This window comes from Asterias rubens, chromosome 4 (genome assembly GCF_902459465.1).
Source record: "Asterias rubens chromosome 4, eAstRub1.3, whole genome shotgun sequence".
NCBI classification, from domain to species: Eukaryota; Metazoa; Echinodermata; class Asteroidea; order Forcipulatida; family Asteriidae; genus Asterias; species Asterias rubens.
In genome coordinates this window covers 1,285,181-1,312,989 of record NC_047065.1, presented here as the reverse complement: position 1 = coordinate 1,312,989, position 27,809 = coordinate 1,285,181, and the positions used below count along the sequence as shown (strand labels likewise).

General features: G+C 37.5%; 1 protein-coding gene across 1 annotated transcript; it reads left to right on the top strand.

Annotated features, from left to right (window-relative positions):
- The first annotated feature begins 433 nt into the window (after positions 1 to 433).
- Positions 434 to 27,683, top strand: LOC117289104 (uncharacterized protein KIAA0355-like). Its single transcript, XM_033770069.1, has 13 exons — positions 434 to 708; positions 4,935 to 5,401; positions 13,765 to 13,938; positions 14,326 to 14,463; positions 14,588 to 14,908; positions 15,841 to 15,999; positions 16,887 to 17,098; positions 19,096 to 19,408; positions 19,860 to 20,022; positions 20,504 to 21,098; positions 21,889 to 22,032; positions 22,533 to 22,626; positions 23,649 to 27,683. The coding sequence occupies exons 2-13, from the start codon at positions 5,051 to 5,053 to the stop codon at positions 24,021 to 24,023; spliced, it is 3,039 nt and encodes a 1,012-aa protein (XP_033625960.1). The 5' UTR covers positions 434 to 708; positions 4,935 to 5,050; the 3' UTR covers positions 24,024 to 27,683.
- The last annotated feature ends 126 nt before the right edge of the window (positions 27,684 to 27,809 follow it).

Genomic DNA, 27,809 nt, shown 5'->3' with positions numbered 1-27,809 from the left:
ATTTGAAATGCACAAATTCAAAATGGCTGCCTAGCACAGAACTCACTATGGTCATCAAATTGAATAAAAATATGTTTTGTAAATATTGTAAGTACAATAAAAGAGTTTGAAAAGAAAATGTTTTGTTTCGTTTTCTCAGTTTTGTGTGGTATTTTAATTTGAACGAAAGCTATTACAATTTGTTCTTCAGATTTTGATGGCAAGTTATTTTGACAAGTCCTATGTCATCTTGTTTCAAATTATTTCATTAAATATGATATCTGGAAATAGATGTTAGTTGAAGCATGGAGGAAGGAAATACATTTGAAGCTTAAACATTAATAATTTAACAAAAATAATATGGTTTACCTGTTGGTTAAAAAATGCTTGTGGTATTCTAGAACTGCTGCTAGAAATTGTGCCCCCCCCCCCCAAGCTAAACTCCAGTTTGGAGCGGCTGGATTGACGCCTACGTATTGGTGCCTATAAGGGTTACGAACTTATGCAAATTAGTTCAGGAGGACTACTTCCGGGTCAACTTGCTTGGATTGCTTGACCTCTGTCAACAACATGAAACACGGTTTCGGAAAAATTGTAATTGTATCTTCAACATTGGGCGTAAATTGTGGCTTTATCAGCGTAGAACAACAGGATCTAAACATTTGAACTGGATTTGGGGAAGTTTAGAGACCTGTGTGGCGAAGTAAAGATATGTTGTGTCTAGATAAAGTGAGTTATTTTCTTTATTTATTTACAGCTAGTTAAAAATCTTGGCGTGGGTGGTTTGTGTGTGTGTGCACTTTGTACACGAACCAACGGTAACGGTGCAGTGTGACTGTGTATGCCCATATATCTCTGAATAAATGTTATAAAATGCATGGTTTTAAAATGAACGTTGTCTGTTTGTTGTATCTATAATCTTGTTTGTACTTTTATGAAATAAAATATTTCGAAATTAAACACAACAACTAGGGTTGCACAATAATTATACAATTTTGAAAGGCTATTTTATAATAAATACTATAGCTTATATTTGGACCACGTATTTGGACTTTGTTTGGTGTTTAGAAATAAGACCCAGTGGATCCGACCCAGTTACTGGGGGCTGTACTATTTTTGGAAATGTTGTCATTATCGGTCGTACAGCGCCCCAGTTACTGGGTCTATTTGGTGTTTAAATAAAATTTAAAAAATAAGTTTCTCGGTATCACTCACAATCACATTACATTCACATCGCAAATCAATCACATGAGACAACTGACACTCTGACTCGTTCCAATGCCTCCATTAATGAACGACTAGCCCTAATCACGGAATCCTTTCCTACCGTAAACAAAAGGAGTCTGTGATATTAGGGCTAATGAAAGACTAGCAGTGATAACGTAACCCTCCTCCCGACGGCCGAGAGGAGGAGGTTTGCGTTATCGCAACTAATGAAAGACCGACTAATTTTCATTGCTTTTTTTTCTTCACATTAAACTAATCAACACTTTTTAAAGTTTTAACAACACTATGTTGGACAAATCAAATCGCACGCACTTACATAATTGACTAACTTTATCAACAGAAAATTAGTCTTTTATGTTTATTGCATGCGATTTTTTTGCAGACAGCCGAACAGTTAGGCCTACTTGTAAAGGCCTAATCACCCAGTTGTCAAGAGGTCTAGAGGGTACAAGAATTCATGCTTTAAATCTCCCTTTTTCTTGAGGGTTTGTGAAATCCTCAATTCTAGACCATTGTCCAATATCTGAGAAACGTTTCATGCAGAAACAATTCTCAGATTGAATGTTTTTGAATCCCTCCCTCCACTCTAGTCTGAAAGTACATTTTCTCCAAATATTAAATTATCAACAGAAATTGAGGCGTCTCTTACAAAGTAAGCTTTTATGGTCTGTCATTTTTTAAGTAATTACCCTCCATTTTAAGTCACACTCAACATTTTCAGCAATACTCTTGAATGTCCTTGGTTTAAAAAGAAAGAAATTTCCTATGTTAGGCCTAGTTGTAGTGGAATATTAATGACTCTCACCTCTTCTGTAAGCAGAGATGGACGATCAGGGCACAAGTTCATAAAGCCTGTAACTGTAAGCATACAAATTTGCTAAGCACAGACGAATCTTGCTCTAAAATAGAAATAGTCTTGTCACAAGACGATAGTGCTCGATATTGGATAGTGTTCTGCGCTCAGTTGTTAATCGCTAAAGCGCGCCCTCCTTTGACTGGAAAGCTTGACGTAGTTCTCCAGTCAAAGGAGGGTGCGCTTTAGCGATTTACAACTGACAGTACACTATCCAATATCGAGCACTATCGTCTTGTGACAAGACTAAAATAGAAGTTCTGCTTACCATCCAAAATCCCATAAAGTTAACACTGTTGCAACTGGTGGCAAACCTTTGTTTTGCTTTAAAAAAAAACACAAGTTTGCTAGCATTATTTTCTGCTTTGAAAACAGCTATATGAAATTAGGCCCATGTAGAGAACCCCTTGAGAAGCCTCTCAGAAAACAGTAGGTCCTGTATTGATGTAAATGGCATGATACGACTGTCCCAACCTGCTTCAGTCCCCATGAAACATAGGAAGTTCTTGGTTGTTTTGGCTGAAATTCAAAGCTTTTTGTTGCATTTGACTAGATAAATCTCTTGGGGACTGGCATACAGAATGTATGTTGGTCATTGACCGACTCAATCTTAACATTTACACAAAGTCATCACAGTCGGATTCAAAAGATTTAGTCTTGTTTTGTAATGTCTTTCAACTCCTTGAACTCGTCGTTAATGTATTCTGTTTTGAAGCATTGTTTACATTTTCTACTATGCTTTGTAAACATTAAAGTGTGTCTAGTACAAACTCTTGGCGAGTAAATAAATAAAATGTATTCAAAGTTTATAAAAGATATTTACATGTTTGAGTTCAAGAAATAGAAATGTGTTGAATTCTTTATTAGATTTTTGTCAAAAACAATCGTACAATACAATATATACAGAGGTTTTATTTTTTAAGAGTAGAGATATAAATTATTGGCAGATGATGTCATAACTTCCCTGAAACTTTTCATATTTTTTGTTTTTTAGTTAGCCTACTAAAACCATAATTGTGAATTTATAGATCTACATGTATGTGTTGTACAATGTACACAATTTAACTTGGTTCATTCGATTCAATTTGATTTGATTCAATTAAATTAGTTTGCTCTTTGTTCTCAAAAAAGGAAAATTCAAATGCTCGCATACAGTAAAAACATTTTACATTCAAGACAGTTCTAGGGCTGTACATGTATGGTACAATTTTAAGAAAAACTAAGAAAATTCATGGTGACTGGTTGATACAATTTATAACTACTGTCTAAAAGTGAGATTGTGATAAAGGAGGATGGCTGATGGGTAGGCCTACCTATTTGTCGCAGCATATGGCACTCAAACACGATCAGACTTCTATTATGTAACTCATACCAAGAATTCACAGAATATAGGTTCACCACTCAATGACATCTGGCTTTTCCATTTTCATAAATAATCAAAATTTCATCCAATCATTAAGATCTGCGACAATTCACTAACAGTAAAAACACAGTCCATATTTGTATGAAACACGGTTAATGGGAAAATCCATAAATAGGTACAATTGAATCTATAATTTGTAATTTAAAGACGCTGGACACTATTGGTTATTGTCAAAGACCAGTCTTTTCACTTGCTGTATCTCAACATTATATGCATTTAAAATAACAAACCTGTGAAAATTTGAGCTCAATTGGTCATCGAAGTTGTGAGAAAAAACACCCTTGTCACACGAAGTTGTGTGCTTTCAGATGATTGATTTCGAGACCTCAAATTCTAAATCTGAGGTCTCGAAATCAAATTCGTCGTAAAATACTTATTTCTCAAAAACTCATCACTTCAGAGGGAGCCGTTTCTGACAATGTTTTATACTATCAACCTCTCTCCATTACTTGTTAGCAAGTAAAGTTTTATGCTAATAATTATTTTGAGTAATGACCAATAGTGTCCACTGCCTTTAAAACACGCCCCAGTGTCTATAAATACTTTACAATATTATCCCTCATGTACAGTGGCTATACCCAGCTGTGTCCTTGTAGTGTTTTAAACTTTTGGTTTCATTAGAATGTTTTCAGAGAAAAATACTGAAATAGTTTCAGGGGAAATTCATTTTAGCAGGGGATGATTTTTCTGTCTCTCACAGAAAAAAGGTGAGTACAGCACATTCAGTGCAAAATGCTTACTCATGAAAATGTCATTTTAATTCATGTGATTGACTTAAGAATGTTTACTGAGTTAGTAACACGCATGGAATTCACTAAATTCTTAACTAAAACGCTTCAAGCATCCTTCACAATGTACAAAGTGCTTTATCAAACTCCATTATGATTTACGTATTGTTATTATCCAACTGCTTTGTGGGAACTTTTTGATCCCTTACTCAACAAATACGTGTACCAGTATGTATACAATAAAGGTGAACACCCGGATAAAAGTATGTATGGCTATGTTCTTGCCAATGCCGTCAATGCTCTTGTGTATTGCCGGTCAAATATTGAATTACTCTTACTACTCTTGTGGATTCAACTTGGCTGTATTTAGACATTTCTAGCTTCAGTACACGTCCAGCACAATGAGCCTCGTACGTAATTTTGTTATTTTGAGAATGATAACTTGAGCCAGAGTATAGCACACAATGTGATTGCTATTTTAAAAACTAAAAATAGAGCGTTGACAGGCAAACATGTTTATCCGCTAGTTTCTGGACAGCTACAATTGCTCCTTTGTGAAGAACTGACTGCATTAATCATCTACTTTGCAATTGCAACAAGCAATTTAAAAACCAAGTCAGAAGATTAAGTCTTGAGTCCAGTAAATCTTTGCCTTGATAAAGAAGCCTATTTAAAGACAGTTCATCTTACATTATTTACATTTTCACTCGTGTTTCTCACACAGAGCGGTCGCACCGTGTGAGCTGTCCGGAGCAACTGAGATGGCAACAGTAAGGAACTGGGAGTAGAGTGACCTACCCAATTGTTTTGATCTGACCCCAATGTTTTGATACGACCTCAATGCCAATCATGAAGTCCGATGGATCGGGAGACGGTCGGAGTCGCTCCCACTTCCACCGGAGCTTCCCGAACAGTTACCACGCCCATGTTGAAGACGTCAAAACTCAAAGTGAGGACTGCCTCATGGCAATGAACGCGCTCTGCAGGTCAAGCACGCTCCTTGCCGAGACCTTTGTAACCCTCTTCCAGGACACGCCCTTCGTGGAACTTGCGCTGAGGGTCAAGCAAGCGTCCCAAGACCTGGCTGCCAGGACGCTTAATGCTAGTGAACACATTCAGGAGGATGGTATCGCCATGGTTACAAGACTGATTGGGCGTGACTCAAAGGAAAAGTCAGATGAGGGAATTCAGGTAAGATTTATCTATGATGAAGATCTATATTTAAAAAAAATATTTCTATGGTATTGCTGTGGTAACTTCATGTAGTTGGTTGCTAGTGACCAATTAACCTTTCAATATTTTTTTTCACTTTGAGTCTTCACAATGAGGTGGTAATAATATCCAGGATTTCCTTGTCACTTTTTGTCACTTGCCGGCTGGACTAGTAGGCCCCCTACTACTACATGTGTATTGGTTAGTGTCTGCAGGCTGTTTGACTAGTTCACATGTGTTGACAGGGCTTGCTACTTTCAGGGCCAGGGCCAGTTAGCTTGACATTTAACTAATAATAATATTTATAAAAAAAAATAAAAAAATTAACTAGAACCTGCATTTTCACTTTGTCAATATTCAAATGAAATAGGGATGCCTTTCAATACTAACTGTCCAGCCAGACCACTTGGAAAGAGTTGTAGCTGGTGCTCTGATGTTTTAACTGGCATTTGGCTATTATTTTTGTGAACAGGGCCCAATTTCAAAGAGCTGCTAAGCACGAAAATTTGCTTAGCATGAAATTTTGCCTTGATAGAAATACGATTACCAACCAAATTTCCACGTGATCTTTTAGGATTTAAGCAAACAACAACTGAATACCAGTAACAAGATGCAACAAATGGAAATTTGGTTGGTAATCCTGTTTTTATCAAGAGAAAAATTTCATGCTAAGCTTTTTTTTGTGCAGAGCTGGTTCACCCCAGATTTAATATGGAAATTGGAGTCAATGAATGGAATGTCTGCTCAGGGTTATATAGGCCTATGGTCATTAGTGCAGTTAGTATGGATTTCATCAAATTGGTTTTGGATATCCTGCTAAATATTGTTTATTGTTGAGTGGTCTTCAAAGTATTTGTTGCGCGAGCAGCGAAAAGGAATATTCATTTTCTAAGTGATATATAAATATTTTTCTTTAATTTTTCCAAATTCACACATTTTTCATTTAATAAAAATAACCTTTTCATTATTATGAGTTGCAATTGATTACCTTGGCCCCACCTTCAGGAGAACTGTATGGAATGGAAAATGAGCGCAATCACAAAACCTAATTAGATTTTGGATTTTTGCAGCCCCTCTTAATTGATTTTAAAATCAACTTATTTGAAAGCCTTGTGCAAGGACTGAAATTCATTTTCAGACAAAGTTATTTGGAATATTTGAGTTCACAGATATGTTTGTGTTTAATCGCAGAAATTGATTTCACATTTTAATAGTTGGCCACATATGGTAAAGATTTATTGTGAGGTTTTTTAAAAAGTCCACAATTATTTTCACATAATCATTTTTTGTCCCATCTGATCTTCCATACAATAACTGTGCCTTTAAAATTGACAAGATTTGAAAGAGACTAAACTTACTAGTTCCTGATTTGGATAATGTACAAATTGGAATCAAATACTTTACATCCCATTTAATGCAAATTAGGTTTCGGAATAATGAATTTCCAGTTTGTGAATTCATGCTCAAAGTATTCACAAGGATCAGGTAAAGATTGGTTCTTGGAATCCGCTAGTTTAGTTTGCCCCGTGGGTGTAATCTTGTTAAAGGGAAGGTACACGTTTGGTAATTACTCAAAACAAATATAAATTTAAAAACTGACTTGGTAACAAGCTTTGGAGAGCTCTTGATAGTATAAAACATTTTGGGGAAATGACTTCCTTTGAAGTAACACAGTTTTTGAGGACGAGGTAATTTCTCACTAAAATATTAAACGACTTCTAGCTAGAAGTCTTTTATTCCTATCCTGAAAGCCAAAATAAAATTGTCCAACAAGGGTGTCTTCAGTTCACCAAGTAAGAATACTGTTTTTTTGAAAATTACCAAAGGTGTCCAGTGCCTTTAACCAAAATTTACATCCAATACGTAAGATTCAGTGGAAACATGTGTTAAATCACACAGGTGTATGCACACTGAAGGAGTTGAGTCCGTAGAATAACCTGTATTGGTACGCATGACTACGTGGGCCTCTGCAGTATTCTTTATTGTCACCTGCCAGTAACATGTGAACATTGAACATCTTTAAATAAACTTGCCACAGTAGACCTACTGTTAAATATTCCATAGCTAGAGCAAATATACTCACGTTTTTTGTGGATGTTACATAGAGCTTTAAAAGCTGAAGGTGGGGTGGTCATCTTTATGGGAAAACTTTGCGTTTTAAGTTCCGAAACATGTAACAGTATTTTATTTATTTTTTCTTCAAAAGTTAAGGTCAAGCCTGGGTGCACTACAATTCTTTAAAATGGTTATTGAAAATTGGATTTAAAACTGTATACTGGAGGGGGGGGGTACATAAACACATGAGTTGTACCATACGTATTACCGGGTATGTATAATGTTTTAAATGGCACAGTCCTCTGGGTTCTTCTATTAAAATCACAATGAAAGAAAGGAACAGTAATACCTCGGTACAATTGATTTGACTTCTTTCATGGCTCAAATTTAGGGGGAAATTCTACGAGACCCTAGGGCTGATTGATACAGTAGGTTACGATATTTACTAGACCAGCACTTGTACGTAACAATACCAGAAAGTTTATGTAGGCCTATGTAAAAACGAACTAATTGAACAATCAATGTAAACATGTCAAGTTAGATGAAAGTTGTTAAAGGCAGTAGACACTATTGTTAATTACTCAAAATAATTATTAGCATAAAACATTTCTTGGCAACAAGAAATGGGGAGAGGTTGATGGTAAAACAAATTGTGAGAAACGGCTCCCTCTGAAGTGCCATAGTTTTCGAGAAAGAAGTAATTTTCCACGAATTTGATTTCGAGACCTCATATTTAGAACTTGAGGTCTCGAAATCAACCATCTAAATGCACACAACTTTGTGTGACAAGGGTGTTTTTTTCTTTCATTATTATCTCGCAAGTTTGATGACTGATTGAGCTCAAATTTTCATAGGTTTGTTATTGTATGCATGTTGAGATACACCAACTGTGAATTGTCTTTGACAATTACCAATAGTGTCCACTGCCTTTAAGGTTCGTTGAATGGAATGTTTGCTGTAGGAAAGCATCCGGAAATTCCTCAATTCCATAAACCCAAACATTCCCTTGAAAACCATGACTACAGTACCAAACATATTTTGGAATGTTCTCATGGTTGAAGCCAACTCTGGGTACTTACTATGCTTTCCAGACTGGTTGACACTCCTGACCCTACAGCAACCAGGCCACAGGAAATGAATGGTGTGGTAATTCAAGTAGAGGCAATTCAAGTAGTAGGTTCAATAGTTTGTCAAGGTTGCAAACCTGTGGCTGATTGGTTTTCCAGCCTTTCATGGAATCATCACTGTAAAGTTCTTCTATTCCATGTCCTACCAGTTGACAAATTGTTTGGGAATTGTATAAACACATTTTCACAGCATAACTGGTAAAGTTTATTCTACATGTATTCTACTGATTGACAACATGTTTCAAAAGAATTTTGAAACCAATTTCATAGAAATGTCTTTATCTAAGAAAGATTTTTTTTTTTTAAAGAGCAGCATCAGAGCCAAAAATTAGCTAGCACAACAACATTATGCTTAGCAGAATAAGGTTGCCATTGAAAAATACCATGTCAGTTGTCACATGTACATACAGTTGGTGACTGGTATTCTGCTCATTTCTACTGAGCAGAACGTTTAGCAGTACTTTCTGCCTAAGCAACTCTATGAAATTTGGCCCAGTTTATCACAGTGGCATAGCAGCAGGAGGTTTGAGGTTCGAACCCCCACCCCACCCAACCCAAAACCCCCTCCTAACCCAAAACAGAAACAAGGAAAATGGTGGACAGGCAATAGCAAATGAAGACAGACTTGTAAGTGGGTTTTTTCCTTCACACACTTACTTTGAAATAATTATTTTGATGCATAATCTCAGCTTGGATGATTTTCAATACCCCCCCCCCCTCCCTGGGCCCACCTCACCCCAAACTCTTTCATACTATGCCACTGGTTTTAGACAGAAGTGTTTAAAGGCAGTGGACACTATTGGTAATTACCCAAAATAATTATTGGCATAAAACCTTTCTAATGTGTAATGGAGAGCTGTTGATAGTATACAACATTGTGAGAAACGGCTCTCTCTGAAGTATTTTTCGAGAAAGAAGTAATTTTCCACAATTTTGAGACCTCAGAATTAGATTTTGAGGTCTCAAAATCAAGCATTTGAAAGCACACAACTTCGTTTAACAAGGGTGTTTTTTCTTTCATTATTTTCTCGCAACTTCGATGACCAATTGAGCTCAAATTTTTTAAGGTTTGTTATTTTATGCATATGTTCAGATGCACCAAGTTAGAAGACTTGTCTGTGACAATTACCAATAGTGTCTACATAGTGTCTTTAAATTTGGTTTTTACTTGTATTAAATAATCAAGAGACAGAGATGTAAAAGCAACATGTAGGCCTACTATCAATTTGTAAAATCTACACAAAGTAAAATTCTCAATTTGAGAGATGCTGTGTTTACAGGATGTACGTTGCATATATATTGTTTGACCACAAAGATTGTATATCCGCCATACATTTTAAAAACTACTTAAAATGTAAAACAAGAATTGAAAATTGATTCACAGTTTACAGGAAGTCCCGGCAGTGGACACTATTGGTAATCACTCAAAATAATTATATTAGCATAAAACCTTACTTGGTAACGAGTAATGTGGAGAGGGTGATAGTGAGAAATGGCTCCCTTTGAAGTGACGTAGTTTTCGAGAAAGAAGTAATTTTCCGCCAATTTGATTTAGAATTTAAGGTCTCGAAATCAAGCATCTGAAAACACACAACTTCGTGTGACAGGGTGTTTTTTTCTTTCATTATTATCTCGCAAATTCAACGACCAATTGAGCTCAAATTTTCACAGGTTTGTTATTTTATGCATATATGTTGAGATACACCAACTAGTCTTTGACATTTACCAATAGTGTCCATGGTCTTTAAAGGCACCGCTGGACACAGTCAAAGCCACAATTCTCACCTGGTGAAAATTTGGTCTCAAATTGGTCATTAAAGTTGTAAAAAAACAATGAAGGAAAAACACCCATGTTGCAAAAAATGTATTGCTTTCTTCAGATGCCTAAAAAGTCTTTTAATATTTGAGTGAAAAATTACCTCTTTCTCAAAAACTAAGTTACTTCAGAGGGAGCCGTTTCTCACAGTTCCCCATTGCTCATCACCAACATGTTTTTATGCTATCAATTATTTCAGTAATTACCAATAGTGTCCAGTGCCATTATAATAGCTTGTCCACAGGACTTGATTTTCTTCACATGTATGGAAACTTCTCAACATGTTACATCAGCCTCCCTAAAACCCTGTGATTTCATCTTCCACCTCCCCATGGGATTATATCCCCTTTTTCTTATAATGATCCGAACCTAATTACTATGGCAGTACTCATTACACATGACAGGCTGCAATCCCCAGGAGCCTTCTAGCTGGGTAGGAGGCCAAGGGGGAGGGTGAGCTTGACAAGGGAGCAATGAAGCGGCAGGACAGTGTTTACAACACTCCAGGCTAATTAGATTGCAGGAGATTTGGAGATGGCACAAATCTTCAGTTGCGAGCATGCCCGTAGAAATTTGGGAAGTGGGGGATTTTTATGGTAATATTTGTACAGATTTGCTGCCACAAAATTTGCCCGTTTTGCTATTTCCTCCATGAATAGGGATCATGGTTTGTTGTCACACGACAGCACAGACTTATATTACCATCCTTTGTTTATAATACCTTAAAGTTGTTTTTCTTCAATGCATCTGATGAAGTAGTTGTTGTTACGAAAGCTCAAATGGAGATATATTAATTTATTACTAGTCACTAAAATACTACAGTATAATGTTTTGGGGCAATTTTATTGCAATTTTTTAAAATTCCTTTAAGTACCTAACTTTGTGCTTATCAGCAATAATGAATTTCCAAGTAAGCAATTTCATCAAAATAGTCAGACTTTTTTTTTGAACATATTTTTTGTTATTAATTGGAGAAAACAAGATGGCTGCTCCATGATGAATGGCTCACAGATGTTGAGTCTAGTCATTTGGAGTCATCTTCAGAATAATAGAGGATATTTTTTGTTGTAATAATTTAATTTTATGAAAATATTTTTTTCTTCGGACAATGTCTTACATAATGTGTACTGTTATGAGGTGCTCTGAAGTTAGGGTTGTGAAATCAGTCACCATTGGAAAGTTAGTGTGTGACGTTTGTTTTGTCTTGTCTTTTTTTGAGGGGGGGGGGGGATGGTTGATTGCTGTTCACCGTCATTGGGTTGTTATTGTTATCTAAAAGATGTTTTTGCTGTAAATGTACGTCATGTATGATCTGTGTAAATTAACTGCAAATTAAACAAAAATAACCACAATGCTAAAAAAATGAATCAGGAATTATGAAATTTTACATTCATGGTCTACACGTATATCAAAGAGTATGTCTACATGTACGTGATGGATGTAATGTTCATTAAATTAATTCACTATGCGAAGTTGTTTGTATAGATGCGCAGTACGTGTTTGTGCCACTCGTACTATTCTAGTCGTACCTGCCGGGAACACTCTCTTACCCAACCATCTTTAATTCATCACTCCTTTTATCCGAGCTACGCCATGTTCACAACTTCACACTATCAAACCTGGCCTCTAGTAATTCAATCTTGAGGTAATGCATGTACACATACAAGGTAGAACTTTGTAGGCCATACAAGGTGTTGAAAGAAACTAGACCTTGTATTGTACATCACAGGACTACAAGACGACTACGTAGTTTCTTCACAGAATGTCCATCACTCTCATTTTTTTTTTTAGAAGACTATTTCCACAAAAACACGCACCACACTTATCAGGGTCCAATTTTATAGAGCTGCTCATCACAAATTATGCTTGCTACACTAGGGTTACCAGCCAAAATATCATGTCATGTACAAATTGTGTCGGATGCCTTTTGCTTTGCAGCAAACTGTTTTAAAAGCACAACTTTTTCCTTTAAACAGCTTTATGAAGTTGGGCCCTATCACTGAATGATCGTGCTCACATAAAGTACTCACATTACATTACATAGTACTGCACTTTCAAAGTTTGTCTTGCATTTTGCATGAACAACAACTGCAAGCTATTTAGACAGTACTCAACGCTCAACAGCAATCTCACGTATGAACTTATGAGCAAGTGGAAAGTCAGGTATCTTGGCAATAGGGGATGCTAATGAAATTATGTTTGACAACTGTGACATGCACTTGGTATACAGTTGGAATACAAAATAAAGGAAGTAAGGCTTTTGTAACAAAATTGACATTCATAGAATTGCTTGAATTATGTTGGGTGTATATAACACATATAGCTCTATGGTTACATATAGCTCTATGGTTTCCTCATGGTTTTCTGCTTCACGGAGTGACCGTTAACAATCTTGGTTTTTCGAGGTGCCAGGACACACACTTCATTCCTCCACAGACAACAATATTTGTCGCTAAGAAGTGTCGCATTTCTAGATCACTTTCATTCCAAGAAAAATCTATTGCAATTTCTGACATTGTCACAAGCGTTGGTGTCAGGTTTCTCTCGTGAAAGATTAATTTTCTAAAGGTGTCTGTAAGGATTGCCCTACTTAGAGTAGGTTTCTTAGAATCTCGTTTCTAAATTGATTAAATTTGTTCGTCCCTTGTTGGTCCTTACGCGTCTAGGATTGTGTTCACTGTTTTTACAGGATGTGTCACTATTCTGTGAATGGATTTCGAAGTGATTAATTTTCGTCGCATTGAATCAATGAATTCAAAGAAATAATACACATAATTCGTTCTTGAGAGAGCTCGGTAGTTCCTTCTTGGTTGAGGGTATTGAGGAGAGAAAATACTTCACGGACATCAGGGGGCATCTTGGCCCATAGAGCTGCTTTAGCACAAAATTTTGCTAAGCACAACAAAATTAAGCCCACATGTACAAGAGAGTAGAGTTAACAGCCAAACTACCAGCGCCCAATTTCATAAAGCCTGTAAGCACAAAAATTTGCTTAGCATGAAATTTCTTCCTTTATAAAAACAGGATTACCAACCAAATTTCCATGTAATTTTCAGGATAAGCTGAATGCCAGTAACAAGCAATATGCAACAAATTAAAGTTTGGTTGGTAATCTTGTTTTTATCAAGGAAAACAATTTCATGCTACAGGTGCTTACAGGCTTTGTGAAATTGGGCCCATGTCACATCCTGCTCATTTCTGTAGAGCAGAAAGTTGTGTGAGCAATAATTTCTGCTTTAAAAGCATTTTTGATTATTGTTTCTTCTTTCTTTATAACGAGAGCACCAACACCTTATGATTTCTCAAAAGACTAAAAATAAAGATGTATTTTCTCCTTTCCTTAGGTCTTAGCGAGATGTTTTCTCCTGATGTTACAGACCCAGTGTCATTTCTTTCGATCAGCGACTGATGCCTTCACCCCAATGGGTTGCTATGAAGAGGTGGAAGACGTCTTAATCGGAGAACAATGCGAAGATGGGGTCAGGGAGGCGTGCAGTTCATGGATCGCTGCCTCACAGGTCAGATGTCATTTATGGGTTGGATGTATATGAGAGACAACGGAGGGAACTTTTCAGTCCCACCCAAATTTGTATGAAATTTTTAAAACTTCTTCAATTCATTTTTTTAGGGTCAAATTTTTGTTTGTTATTGTCAGGGATCACTGCTTTACAGGTCAGGGGTCAGTTATGAGTTTGATTTATAAGAGGCAATTCGGGGCACTGTTCAGTATGTCCCCTCACCAAAAAAAAACCACCCCAAAACCCCAAAAACATTGTGTTAATTAAGCGCTTGGCTGTTCATCTGGAGGTCATTTGTTTCAAAGCCCGCTCTAGTAATAATTTTCTTTGGTCAACCCCCAAACATTGGAATATTGTTTCATAATAACGGATTTTCTTTCATTTCAGGCGACAAAATCTCTTCGGAAGGGCTATTCTTTGACGAACAATGAGAGACAGCTTTTGCAGGATGCTCAATCACATCAGGGTCAGCAGGTTGACCTCAAGATGTCAGAGGTCGGACAAAAGCTTGACCTCCAACTATCGGTATGTACTTACACAAAGTACTTGTACTGACAAAGTTATCTAAATATACTTTTCCTTTAAACTTTTGAGATCACTTAAAAACACTTTTGATTAAATTCATTTATTGAATGTTTTGTTTGAAAAGGTGTACAAACAGGATTTGTCTGAGCTTCCAAAGACGGAATTGTGTCTGAGTGGCGGCTTCCATCTTCACCCACAATGCACCTCGCTCCTCATGCAAGGTTGCTGTGGCAACAAAGAATCACAAGAAATCAACACCTACCAATCAAATAAACTCTTGCATCAGACTGTGGCTGCAGCTGGAGAAACCGGCCAATCACAGCGGCTGTCTGTTAGTGAGCAGAGGGCTACATTGCAGGCTGACCTTCAGGATGTGTCACTGCAGGTTGAGGGGTCAATGTGTCAAAGGTCGCCAAATCATGAAGAAAACTTTCAGGCTAAACTGGTGGGTAAAAACAAAGAAAGTGGATCGTTGTTTATCCTTGCTAAAAAATGAACTACTGATTTTCAGGCTGTAGTTTTGAATAACACCTTTCACTTGTTAAATTGTCATGGTATCTGCTACTAAAATGTAGAACTGGAACTGCTTATAGCTACCAGGCAAGCTCGATAGTCTAGTAGTAAGACATTTGCTCTAGAATGGCGAAGGTCATGGGTTCGAATCTCACTCAAGTAAAATTCCTGTGGATTTTTTGCACAAGAATCGTATACAGTGAGAATACAGTGCCAGGCCTGGAGTTTCATCTTTGAAAGGGCAAGGCCGTTTTCATTTTGCAAGGGGCACTTCCAATGAAAAAGCTAAAAGACTAAGGGAAATTGCTGAAGGGGCACTAAGGCCAACTCTAAGGGCAATCAAGTTCATGACCTCCATTACCTTTATTTAATTCCAGGACTGCATGGCTAAATATGCATCGATGTAAAAGGGAAAAACGCAAATATCATTAGCCTCCATAATATCCAATACTTCACTTTATAGATTTAAAAAATTTCATTCCACCATGAGAAAGCCTTGAGAAACTAGCACATTCTTATCTTAACAGTCCAAACTGTATAATCCACCATGAGAAAGCCTTGAGAAACTACCACATTCTTATCTTAACAGTCCAAACTGTATAAACCTTTATCATGCTGTCTCCATCTTGGTCACGTTCCTCGTATCGAATAACAAAAATGAATGCCTAAAATCATTTGGCAATATGGAACCAGACTATTTTGTTCTTCCAGCCTCGGTTTGAAAACATTGCTGTCAATGAGAGAAATTCAAGATGGCTGCACCGTGATAAAGGTCTATAGTGATTAAGTTCACTTATCTTAGAGTCATTGCCTTCACCACAAGAATAAACAAATTGAAATGAAATCATATTTTTAATCTTACAGCAAGCGGTAGAAGCCTTAGTGAAGGAGACATCTAGACAGTTAGGTGTACCCATTAATCAGGAGCAGGTATCTCTGAACCTCCTATGTGAGGTGTGTCCATCGGTAGCAGTAGGGCAGAGCAGGCTGGCTGTACAGCTACTGTTTGGCAGGGAAGACCTGGTAAGATATCGCTATCCGAGGCACAGGGGCGTAGCTATTGACCCCTTGCATAACTCGAAACACTACATGGACGCTGAGGTCATGTGCACATTTGTTTGTACAAAGAACAGCTACATGTATCGTCCAATGATTTGCCTCCTTTGGCCTCAGTGAGGACGCTTTTTGGCCTCAATGAGGGCACTTTTGGGCCTCAGTGAGGGCACTTTTTGGCCTTAGTGAGGGCACTTTTTGGCCTCATTGAGGACGCTTTTTGGTCTCAGTGAGGGCACTTTTAGGCCTCAGTGAGGGCACTTTTTGGCCTCATTGAGTGTGTCCTCATATGCAGGGGGTCTATTTGGAATATTGAAAAATATGTTGTCAGTCAATGAAGTGGTCGTGGGATACTAAAAGACTGTCAGATTAAGGTTTTCTTTGGGGAATAAATAATACGTAATTCTTAGCATGGGGATCGACAGGCATGTTGGTCTGGGCCCAAATTCATGGCTCTGCTTATTGCCCAAATCTGCTTACTGTGCAACCTGTCTAAGCAAGAATGCCTTGTAACGTGGAGTACACACACACATTTTTCAAAAATTCCCCGATAACCCGAGAGATATGGTTGACGTAAGGGCAAAATTCCAAGCTTCCATAAGCCGATACCTTGCCTACGGTAAGCATGATACCTTGCCTACGGTAAGCATGATACTTTGCCTACGGTAAGCCGATACCTTGCCTACGGTAAGCATGATACTTTGCCTACGGTAAGCATGATACTTTGCCTACGGTAAGCATGATACTTTGCCTACGGTAAGCCGATACCTTGCCTACGGTAAGCAGAGCCATGAAATAGGGCTCAGGTTTGTGCAAAACAAAAGCAATAATAAGAGATTTTGTCAATTTACACACAGGTCGACATTAAAGCCTCGAATCTCCATGGAAACCTACAAAAGTATGCCCAGATTTCATCTCATGATGGTGGTTTCGTCGTGGAAGTGCCGACTGTTTGGATTTTGGATCAGTGCCTGTGGGGCAAAGCAGCGACTGGTCAGGAGACTAGACTTGGTACTGTGGAGGTTGTTTACCTTAGAAGAATTGAGCTGAGTGCTCTACTAGACGGGAGGTAAGACTTCTCTTTCCTAATGGACCCCCCCCCCCTCTCCTTGAGAGGCTGAAAGCCACTTGAGGTAGGAGGGTAAAGATAAGGAGATAAAAACAGAAGATGAAGGGAGAGGGGGGAAAGAAGAAATATAACAGAGAGACAGAAATGAAGAGGAGATATTCAGTTGAAACAAAAATATCCGAAAGAAAAACCTAATGGGGGATAATGGAGTTGAAGATTTAATTCAAACTTCAAGAGAGAAGGGGAGAGAGGGAAAGTGGAGAATAGAAACTGAACAAATAAATAAATGTGTTTTTCTAGAAATAGAAGTATATAAGAACAACAACAATTTATTATGTTTTAAATTTTCAAAACTCTGCTGCTTCCATTTGCATTCTAAATTGTATTTACTGTTCATAGTATGAAACATTAATGTACTCATTAGTGTAGACAGGCCCAAGTACAGACAGGGACAATTTATTCAATGCATAAAGAGACAGGAAAGAGGTCAGCGCTAGATTAAATAATTACATATTAAATATTACAAAATTACATGGTTATAAAAATGGTAAAACTCGCAATTCCAATGCAACACAAGAGAGTTACATTAAGGGCACTGGACACTATTGGTAATTACTCAAAATAATTTTTAGAATAAAACTGACTTGGTAAGGAGTAATGGAGAGCTGTTGATAGTATAAAACATTGTCAGAATCGGCTCCCTCTGAAGTAATGTAGTTTTCAAGAAAGAAGTAATTTTCCACGAATTTGTTTTCGAGATGTCAGAATTAGATTTTGAGGTCTCGAAATCAAGCATCTGAAGGCACACAACTTCGTGTGACAGGGTTTTTTCCCTTTTATTATTATCTCGCAACTTCAACGACTAATTGAGCTTTGAGGTTTGTTGTTGTATGCATATGTTGAAATACATTTAGTAAGAAGACTGGTCTTTGACAATTACCAATATTGTCCAGTGTCTTTAAAAATAAATATATACAATTATCATATAAAACATGACAATTATATACAGGCAGAATGCTTAGAAATAATACAGCAATGTGGCAAATCTGGTATTGAATCTTCTTCTATAAAAGTTTCAAACCAGATTGAATTGGAAAATGACCAATAATCAGCCACAATTACAATTCTAAATTTAAAGAGACTCACAAGAATCAGAATCAGTTGCACTTTCATGTGTACAAAAAAAAGAGGAAAAATTACTAATAAAGTAGAAACTGAAATGAATCACTCGTGCTTGTGTACATTATAATGATGATATTCCTTCTACATTTGTCGAACATTCTCAGCTTGCCTCTAACTTTCAAGTTTGTAATATTACTGAGAACAATTCTCAGTTTCTCTTTTGTAGTTTTATTAATGATATGAAAGCCTTTTTTTCTTCCCTTGTTTACTTTAAACTATTTTGCTCTGTTTGAATTAGTTTCGTTCACTATGGAAAGCCTTTGTTCTTTTATCTTGAAGTTTCCCATAATATAATCCTGTGTGGAGGTTAAGTTGACAAAAGCTATATAATTATTTATAGAATTTGTGACAACATTTTCAAGGCAGTTAATGGTTGTAAGGCACTTATGAACAAAGATATTGACAAAATAGGAAGACAGCCAACAGAGGGCTAGATATCTCAGTTGGTAGAGTGTTGACACATTAATCTGGAGGTCAATGGTAAAGTTTTCTTTGTTCAACCCCAAATAAAAAATGTCAAGGATTATAGTGTGAACTTATGTAAAACCTTTGCAAGGTGATCCCTTAACAGAAAATCTGTTTTAATCTGTTTCATTTTTCCTCGTAATTGTTTACTTATGATTAATTTCTTTTAACTTCTACAATAATATGATGTAAGATAGTGTACCTATCAGCGTGGTATCCCTAATAATTTAGAACATTTTTGTATGCAAAGCTTGAAATCCTAGAAACAGAAAATAATTTAGCAAAAGCTTTTGCATATTTATGAAACATCGTTATTAAATCCGTTTCATATTTTCTGTCTTCATTTGAAGGAAACCATCCTTGCCTTTGATTAAAGTCAAGCTCCGACAGACAGAGCAAGTCTCCTCCTTCCCCACCCTCAAGGGGAGTAGCAAACCGGTGGACAGTACCCCCGGGTCCCCCCAGGGTAAGTTCTTCCGACATACCATGGAGAAACTGGCATCAAAGTTTGGTCTCGGCTCAGGTCAATTGAGCAAAGCCCCGAGTAGTGAATTCTACGTGCCCATGGATCTGGATCAGGATGCTGAATCGACCAATCACAGATCAGATGACTCAAGCAGTGGCCAATCAGGAATGAGTCAGGAGGCTCCCAATCAGCATAAAGTAAGAATTTCTTCATGAAATGTACGGTTGGTGATAACCCCTATGAGGGCGCTGTTTGGAGTGTGATTGATCGATTTTTCATCAAGCTGTCTAACCAGGAAATATTCCAAACAAACATTGTGGGTGACATAGCATTTAAGCTGGTTACATATTTGTACAATTCAACAGCTGTTTATCACAACTTGGTGGGCAAATTGAAAGTGTCAAAAGAAAACTTCTACACTTTTCAACAGAGCATTGGCTGGATAAATGTTTGACTAATATTAAACTAGTACATTATTCAAGCTGCATTTGTATATATAAAATGGTTACAGGTTTTTAAGGGAGTTCTAATATGACGTACATTTAAGGCCTTAATGACATAAAATTTATCCCTTTGAATTTAGTATATTTCTTAGAAGAGTATTGCAGCATTTGAATCAAATCAATTATTTTGTTATTTTACCTCTAGACTCCAGTTGGCAGCAGTACTCCTAAACGGGAGGTAACTATGGAAACCATTGGCATAGCAAGCCAGCGCCCAACCATGATCAGCCCGACAGTCACTATCACATCACACCCTAGCCCAACGGAGGAACACGCTCCATGGAATAAGAATGTCATCAACTTCAAAGGTTTGTCTTGAAGAAGATTGGTCGACTGGCAGGAGATTCTGCCCCCCCCCCCCACATTTGGCTAACAATGTACAAACTTCTTCTTATAGCCCCTCTTTTGAATCAACCTCCTTCAACTCGTGCTAAATTTCCCACATGGGGGGACAAGTTTCCATATGACACCTGCATTTCTTTAGTGCTGGTTGCAAACTCACCCAAACCCCAACCCCTACCCCTCTCCCTTAAACAAAAAAACAAAAAAAGCTGTTGAGCTGTTATGATAGAAAATTTGCCTGAGTGAAAGAACTGAAAAGTCCCCCAAATTTTCGGAAATCTATTCCACAGTTGTAAAAAATTCACTTGAGTTCTGAAAAATCTACTCTACGGTAGAAAAATATATTGCAAGACTAGTTCTCATAAGAACATAATCTATCCAGCCAGTAAGATCTACACACGGTGTTACCGCTAATCATATATTTCATATTTGGTTTCTGTTCTTCAGGACCTGTTTTGAAACGGAAGGGTTTCGCATCAGATGCTGAGATCCAAGACGTTGTTGATATGCTGTCTGGAATCACCAGGCCCTCCCAGACCGTTATCGGACAACATCTCGACACCTTCTCACAAGGATCACCTCGGAACACCACTCCAACACCCGGCACAAACAGCGGGAACACCCAAAGCAACGTCAGAGGAAACTGGGGTAATATCGACCCCAACCCAGCCAAATACGGCAATTTTAACCCCACTTTTCAGGAAGCTGAAGCTCAAGATAGAATCACCGAGATCCCGACCACGATGATCTCACGATCCTGGACGTCCCAGCCACAGCAGCTGAATCAACTTGCTCGACAACCTCCCATCCAAGGAGTCCGTCCTTTCTCAACCAGAAATGCAGAGAGGGACATCGTATCAATGTATGATAACTCCAGTACGGATGCCGAGTTCGCCCAGTACATCGCTACGAATTTCCTAGGGAAGCGAACGAAGGGGTACGCTAAGGACCTTGATATGGCGGAGAACCAGGGTCAGTGGGTGTATCCGGACAGTAGACTGAATAGAACGTGGCCATTACCCCCAGAGGGTAATCCTGAAGGGTAAGTCAAGTTTTGAACTTTTGTTTTAATGCGAGTTTGCCCCAAACGAGGCTAAAAGCCACTCTTGGTAAAGAGCTATAAGAAGACAATTTATAAAATGTAGCAAATAATTTTGGGAAAGCTAACGGTAGGAATGGATATTCCTCTTAAAATAGTCTAGATTGTAGGATGGGGGGGAAATGCACTAGGGAGGGAGTTCCAAAGAGATGCAGTACGTGGAATAAAGCTGTTGGAAATGACTCTTTGTTCTACATCTCAACAAATCAAAAGTGTATGGGTGAGAAGAAGCAGATAGCCAGGTTTCATGCTCAAACATTCTGATAGGGTGAACTAGGTTGGACACACTGCTGTCGTATTTACCACAAAAATATCTGTAGAGAAGACAGAGGCTGGCTACATACCTATGGCGGGAAAGAGGTTGTAAGGTTGATATAAGCCCTTCACCAATAAGATTAACTCATCTAGTAAAGGGATGGAAGGCAAATAGAGAAATTATCTCGATGCATCTTCAAACGTTTCATCAAAGAAATAAAAACCTTCCGCCTACAATGTACCACTGAAGCACGTTTCAATCAGTATGCTCTGATCGTCTTCTGGAGAAAGCCAGAAGACGATCAGGGCATACTGAAACATGGAGTGAAACCATCGGTTCTTTTCAGAACCACCCAACTCATTAAGAGATAGTCATTACATGGTGTTACCGCAAACCTTTCCATATTGTATTTCCACCATACAAAGTTTCAAATCCTACTTAAACTCTAATTTGTGATTTCTTGTTGACTCTACCTAGGGTGCCTGATCATCTGAGCCACAGTTTCTCTGGACAACATGATTCAGGAAGTTCCAGTGATGAGTCTGCAGAGAATGGAGATATTGCGTTTGCTACGGGGCTTGGACTGACTGGACCCAACTTTGTTGCCTCGGTAAACAGAAGGTCAGTATTATTATTACTATTATGTTTGAAAAAAATAGAATTAGCTGTTGCAAACAACTTACCAACCAAAAGGACCAAGGGGATATATGTAACAAATTGTTAAGAGCCTGACGTTTGGACCCTAGCAGAGTCTTTCTTAAAGACTAAATGACAACACAACAAACATGAACAGGTAACTTAGTGGAACATCTTTAATAACTGAACAGTTTACAAAATAAAAAAAGGAATACAAACAGGTTTTTAAGTGAACAGTTTATGGAATAGAATGGACCAAATGAAGAGGCATTTAGGAAACCGAGAAACATACACTAAACCACATTAAAAAATAAACTAAAACGCACACAAGTAAACAGTCTGCTGAAGCAGGGAACCAGACTGTTACTAAGGAGGGAATTTTTCCATGGAATTTCGAGTTCTTTTGTAAAATGTTGAACCAAGAGAGAGTCTTTGTGCGATTTCATATCTTGTTCGTGTTTATTGGATGTTTTTCTTTTTTACAGGAGACACAGTAGTGGAGGAGAGGAGGTGATTCATGGGCGTGGTTTTGATCCCAGTGCTCAGATAGCAATGAAGTACCTAGAGGTAGCTCAAATGGTAGGTACTCAATCTAGTTTTGGTTTATGTTTCTTTATGAGAAATCGCCCAACATCACAAGGCAGCGGCTTAGCTGATTTGGGCAATCGACCCAAATCAACTGTCACCAGGGAAACGTTGCCACCTACTTCTGGGGCTGAAACAGGGTAACCCCTTTCATAGTCTATAAGGATGTTGGCATGGGTACCATGGAGCCTGGCTGGTAGCGCAGAATGCACTACCTTACCAACTTTTTATGAAGCAATTCTTGTTTAGTGCCTTGCTCAAGGGCATAAGTGTGATGACCATGATTCGAACCCATACTCTTCTGCTGCAACTCCAGAGCTTGGGTCCAGTGAACTAGACCACACACCCAAGATACGCTTATGGGTCTAGTTTCTAAGCCCTCGGTTATTTCTGTTCTCAAGTTTATCACTTAAAGGCAGTGGACACTATTGGTAATTACTCAAAATAATTATTGTCATAAAACCTTACTTGATTACGAGTAATGGGGAGAGGTTGATAGTATAAAACATTGTGAGAAACGGCTCCCTCTGAAGTAATGTAGTTTTTGAGAAAGAAGTAATTTTCCACGAATTTGATTTCGAGACTTCAAGTTTAGAATTTGAGGTCTCGAAATCAAGCATCTGAAAGCACACTGCTTCATTTGACAAGGGTGTTTTTTCTTAGTATCTCGCAACTTCGACGACCGATTGAGCTCAAATTTCCACAGGTTTGTTATTTTATGCATGTGTTGAGATACACCAAGTGAGAAGACTGGTCTTTGACAATTACCAATAGTGTCGTCCACTGTCTTTAATACTAGGAGTTAAAGAGGTAAACACTGCAAACATAATCACACTGTTTTTTTACAAAGCCAATGTTGTGAAGGATTATAGGCTGGTTACTTTTATGCACTCATTGTCAGATCATCCTAGAACATGGGAAACTTGACGAAATTGGCCGCACTGTATCAAGGACTGCTGCATTTAAAATACTTGTTGGTTTAGTTTTTTTTTCTTTGGTTAAATTTATTGTTACAGGAACTAAAGGGGTCAACAAAGACATGGCCACCCAAGGTGTTATGGCAACGCCCCGTCACTCCTAATGACGGTGCTTCCCCAACCCCTGGCCCGTACCCCCTCCCAGCCCAAGAACAACTCCACGTCCATGCACCCCTAACACCACAATGGAGTGATCCAGTGACTCTACGACAGTCATCAATGTGGCCCCCTACTGGAGGATCAATGCCAGTGTCACCAGCTGGGTCTATGACAAGACTAGCGCAGTCGCAGCCGGTCCTAGCGCAGTCACAGCCGGTGTTACGGGGTGGTGGCGCCATGGGTGGGATACAGGGAGGGGAACACCCGAGGGGACACCCTAAGCTGGATCGTAAATATGCTTACAGTCAGTACTAAACGTTTTAAATCTTTGTTCGTACTTTGTTAAGATTCACACACAGAATCTTTCAGCCTTAAAGACGCCATGTTCCTTAACCTTCCTAATTCAGAATTGTCGTTACCAAGCAACGATTCAGCCAAAAGTCCATGCTTTGAAAAATCACATGCATTAAGTGCATTATGTACGTCAAGAATTTACTCAAACAAACAAATTATGATTTTTGACACATCTGTTGCTTCGTAAAAAACTGACATTTGAAATACTAAATAAAAACATGCAGATAAGCACATGCTTTCTGTTTTGTAAACAAACAGGCAGTCTTAAAATAAATGTTCACATCAATTTCAGGGAAAGAAATTCCTGTTTTAGCTATGATTAATTTTCATGAGAGACACCTTTTCTTGAATTGATGATTTTTCTGTTTTATTCTTGATAGTTATGAACAAAAATTCAAAAATGTATTTGAATGAAATGTGTTTTAAAAAGCCTTGACATTTTTAACAGCTACACAGTTTCTGAACATTTGTAATGGCTTTATGCAAATTTGTTTATTTTTGTTAGTTTCTTTCTCTATCAGTTCCTGATTCAACATAAACACATAAATGAATGATTAAGAAAATTAAATTGTAGTCGATTCAAAATAAAATGATGTTATGCCAGCATTATGGTAAAAAGTGCCAAGTTCATAATTAACTTTAAATGACAAGAAACTTGGGCCTGGTGCTCTTCGTACTTGCAGACGTTTGTACTAAAAAGAAAGAAAAATACTAAGTACATGTAAATAAAGTTACATTCAATGAAATTACTAACACTGAGATGGCTCTGTATAAACTCTTGCTTGATTTTTGCTGTACTTTAGTCAGGACTGACGGCTTGCCACATTCCTAAACAGTTACTAGCAATTTCATTATTAGCTTATTTTCTGACTCGTCAGCGAAGATTTCTTTGCTTAAAAAATAATCTTGACTTGAAATTTCAGTAAAGTTTGTTGACTACTTTATGTTAATTTCTTGCTTGTAATTTGCAAACTGAGCATGGCATTTCATATGATTTTACAGATATACTTTGAACAGGGTGCAGTCTACCTATACTACCCCAAAGAAGGTACAATATCTTGTTGGACACACTTAAGATTTTTCAGACTAAAGCCGTGTTCTTATTGGTGGGAAGACATGGCAGAATTACACGAAAGCCAGTCCTGGTAACTTTCCGCATGGCAGAGGGAGAAAAAGGCCAATGGGAACAAAGCTTAAGAACAGTTTTAGAATCTCACATTGTTTGAGACAAACATTTGGGAAGTAAATTAAAAGACAATTAAGTCCCATTCACATTTTCTTTCCCGATGTGAACGGCTCAAAGTCCAGCAACAAATGTCTGTCAACAAAGTCCTGAACTACAAAAATACAGGGAACCATCTACAAGCGCAAGATGTCTCCTGACATCTTGGCCGGTAACCAGTTAGTCCTGTTACCTTTTTTAAATGTTGAGCAACTTTATCTTGCCAGAAATACAGTATGTCTCATAGCATTCTTTAGTCAGGGGAATCAAAATTGTGATTTTTATCCTGTTTGCCATTCTCTTCGTTCAATGAGGATATATCTGGTCCAAACGGAGTACTTTGAATGACAATGACAATAATTATACCCTAATGGGGGTATAATTACCTTACTCCCCCAAATTATTTCTTATTTAAATCATAAACAGCATAATTTAGTGTAAATATGATTTCAGATATTGGAATTTTATGTTTTTACCTGTTCCACGTCGTGATTCTTCTTATTTGATTTTGCTGCTGCATATAGCCTTGATGAAAATGGCTGCTAATTTGTGATTGTTAACAAATATTTAGATTTTGTCTAACTATAAGCTTTAAGAGGCTATACTGTGAGTGGATATTGTATGTTATATCTGTGAAGGTGAGTATTGGAAAGACACTTTGGTGTCTCTCTTTGTTTGTAAAACGTATAAAGTTGTGAAGTTTATACTGAAAATTGTAACAGTACTTTGATTCAAAAAAGCACCTCTTATCTTCACATCTTCTGGCTGGTCCAGAATTTTTCGACCCTTTTTTTGTATAATGAAGGAAAACAAACTTTGGTATTTTTTTCATGGAATGCGAAGGTGCTGCTCACATGACTAAAATTACTCTTTTGGCTTTCACAAATTTGATTTTTTAAAAAGAGTAAAGAATTTTCACTAAGTGATCAATATTGTAATGAAATTCACTTATAGGTGATTGTTTTGGGTGCACTGGTTGAATGCATGTTTGTCTGTATACCGGTGATGGATTTGATTGGTACTCATCAGGTCACAGGCATAATTAGTGTTATTGTGACAGCTGGGAACCAGTTATGTAACACTTCATTGGTACTCCGTATTACAGGGTCTCATTTGCTGCAGCCATGTTGATCTTATTTCCTACATGCACTAATAGTAATGGTTGTTACTTTTTGTTTTATAAAAAGGAACCATGCTTTTTTCCCAACAAATCTCACTGTGGTTATATAGACCTTTCTATTGCAACGTCACAGCCCAAGTTTGTGCCAACCGGGCCTGGTGCCCATGGTAGCTTACTGGAAAATAATCAATACAAGGGTCTTGGAACCAGACTATAAGATTATTCTAGATCATGAGATTGTCACACCTTGATCGTTAAATGAACTGAGTTATTTCAATTTAACAAATAAAAAAATGAAAGGTGCTTTGTAAAAGAAAAGACAACAAAAATGCTGAAATATAAATTTGTTTGACTCAACAAATTGGCAAGAATGCTTCCTTTTGTACTGACCTCAAGAAGACATGTTTAACTGGACTTGAATAGAACTCTATGAATTTAGAGAGAATTATTTTGGTGGGAGACAAATTGTATGGATGTTTTGTAGAGTTTGACACACACACACACACATTTGAAATGAAGCAGTACTATATTATGAACTAGTCTTTGAACGTTTACTACTTCAAAGACGCTCACTTGCTGTGATTTTTTGTAGATTATTCTCACATAATGCTTATTGTGCTTTATGGCTCGTTTTCACCATAAATTGGACTATAATGATTAACTCTGATTGGAACAGTCTTCTACAAATGAAGGGATTATTAGTCAACATTAGAAAATCTAATGGTTTTGTCACATGAGGCAAAATGCCATTTTGAAGTTAGATTTGAAGAATTTATGCAATGACTTGCTTAGACACAAGTTTTGTAGATTTTAAATTTGCTTTGGGGACAAAGAATATTATTTGGTTTTAACTTACACCGATGTGTACGTGTAAGCACTGTTTACTCAGTACTAGTCGGAAGTTACCGCTTAAAGTTGAATCCCTCGGACTATGGAGACAGTTGCTATGTCACATGATTAGGGGCAAGCTTTTGCGTAGTTGCGTAAGAGACGTTGAACACCAATACACCATTCTAAATGGATGTGTATAGCACAATAATACCAGGGCTCTCTCATCTCAAGTTTGCTATACAAAAGCTTGCCCAGAAAAATGTGTCATAGCAACTGTCTCTACAGTCTGAGGAATTCAGATTTAAGCGGTAAATTGTGATCAAGCAATTCATTGTAAAAGAAAAATCGAAAATGGATTTATTCAATTTCATTTGAAGAATATACTTTTCCTCAAACAAAACAGCTTTAATTTTAAAACCTTTGACTATGACAATTGAACATTTCTGAAGACAAAGAAGAAACCACATTTAATGACGCTGATTGTGTGTTTTTTTAGTACAGACCGGTTTTGTTTGTTTAAAAAAAAGATTTGTGTTTTATTCAGTTGAATCGTCACTGACAAATAACACTGTAT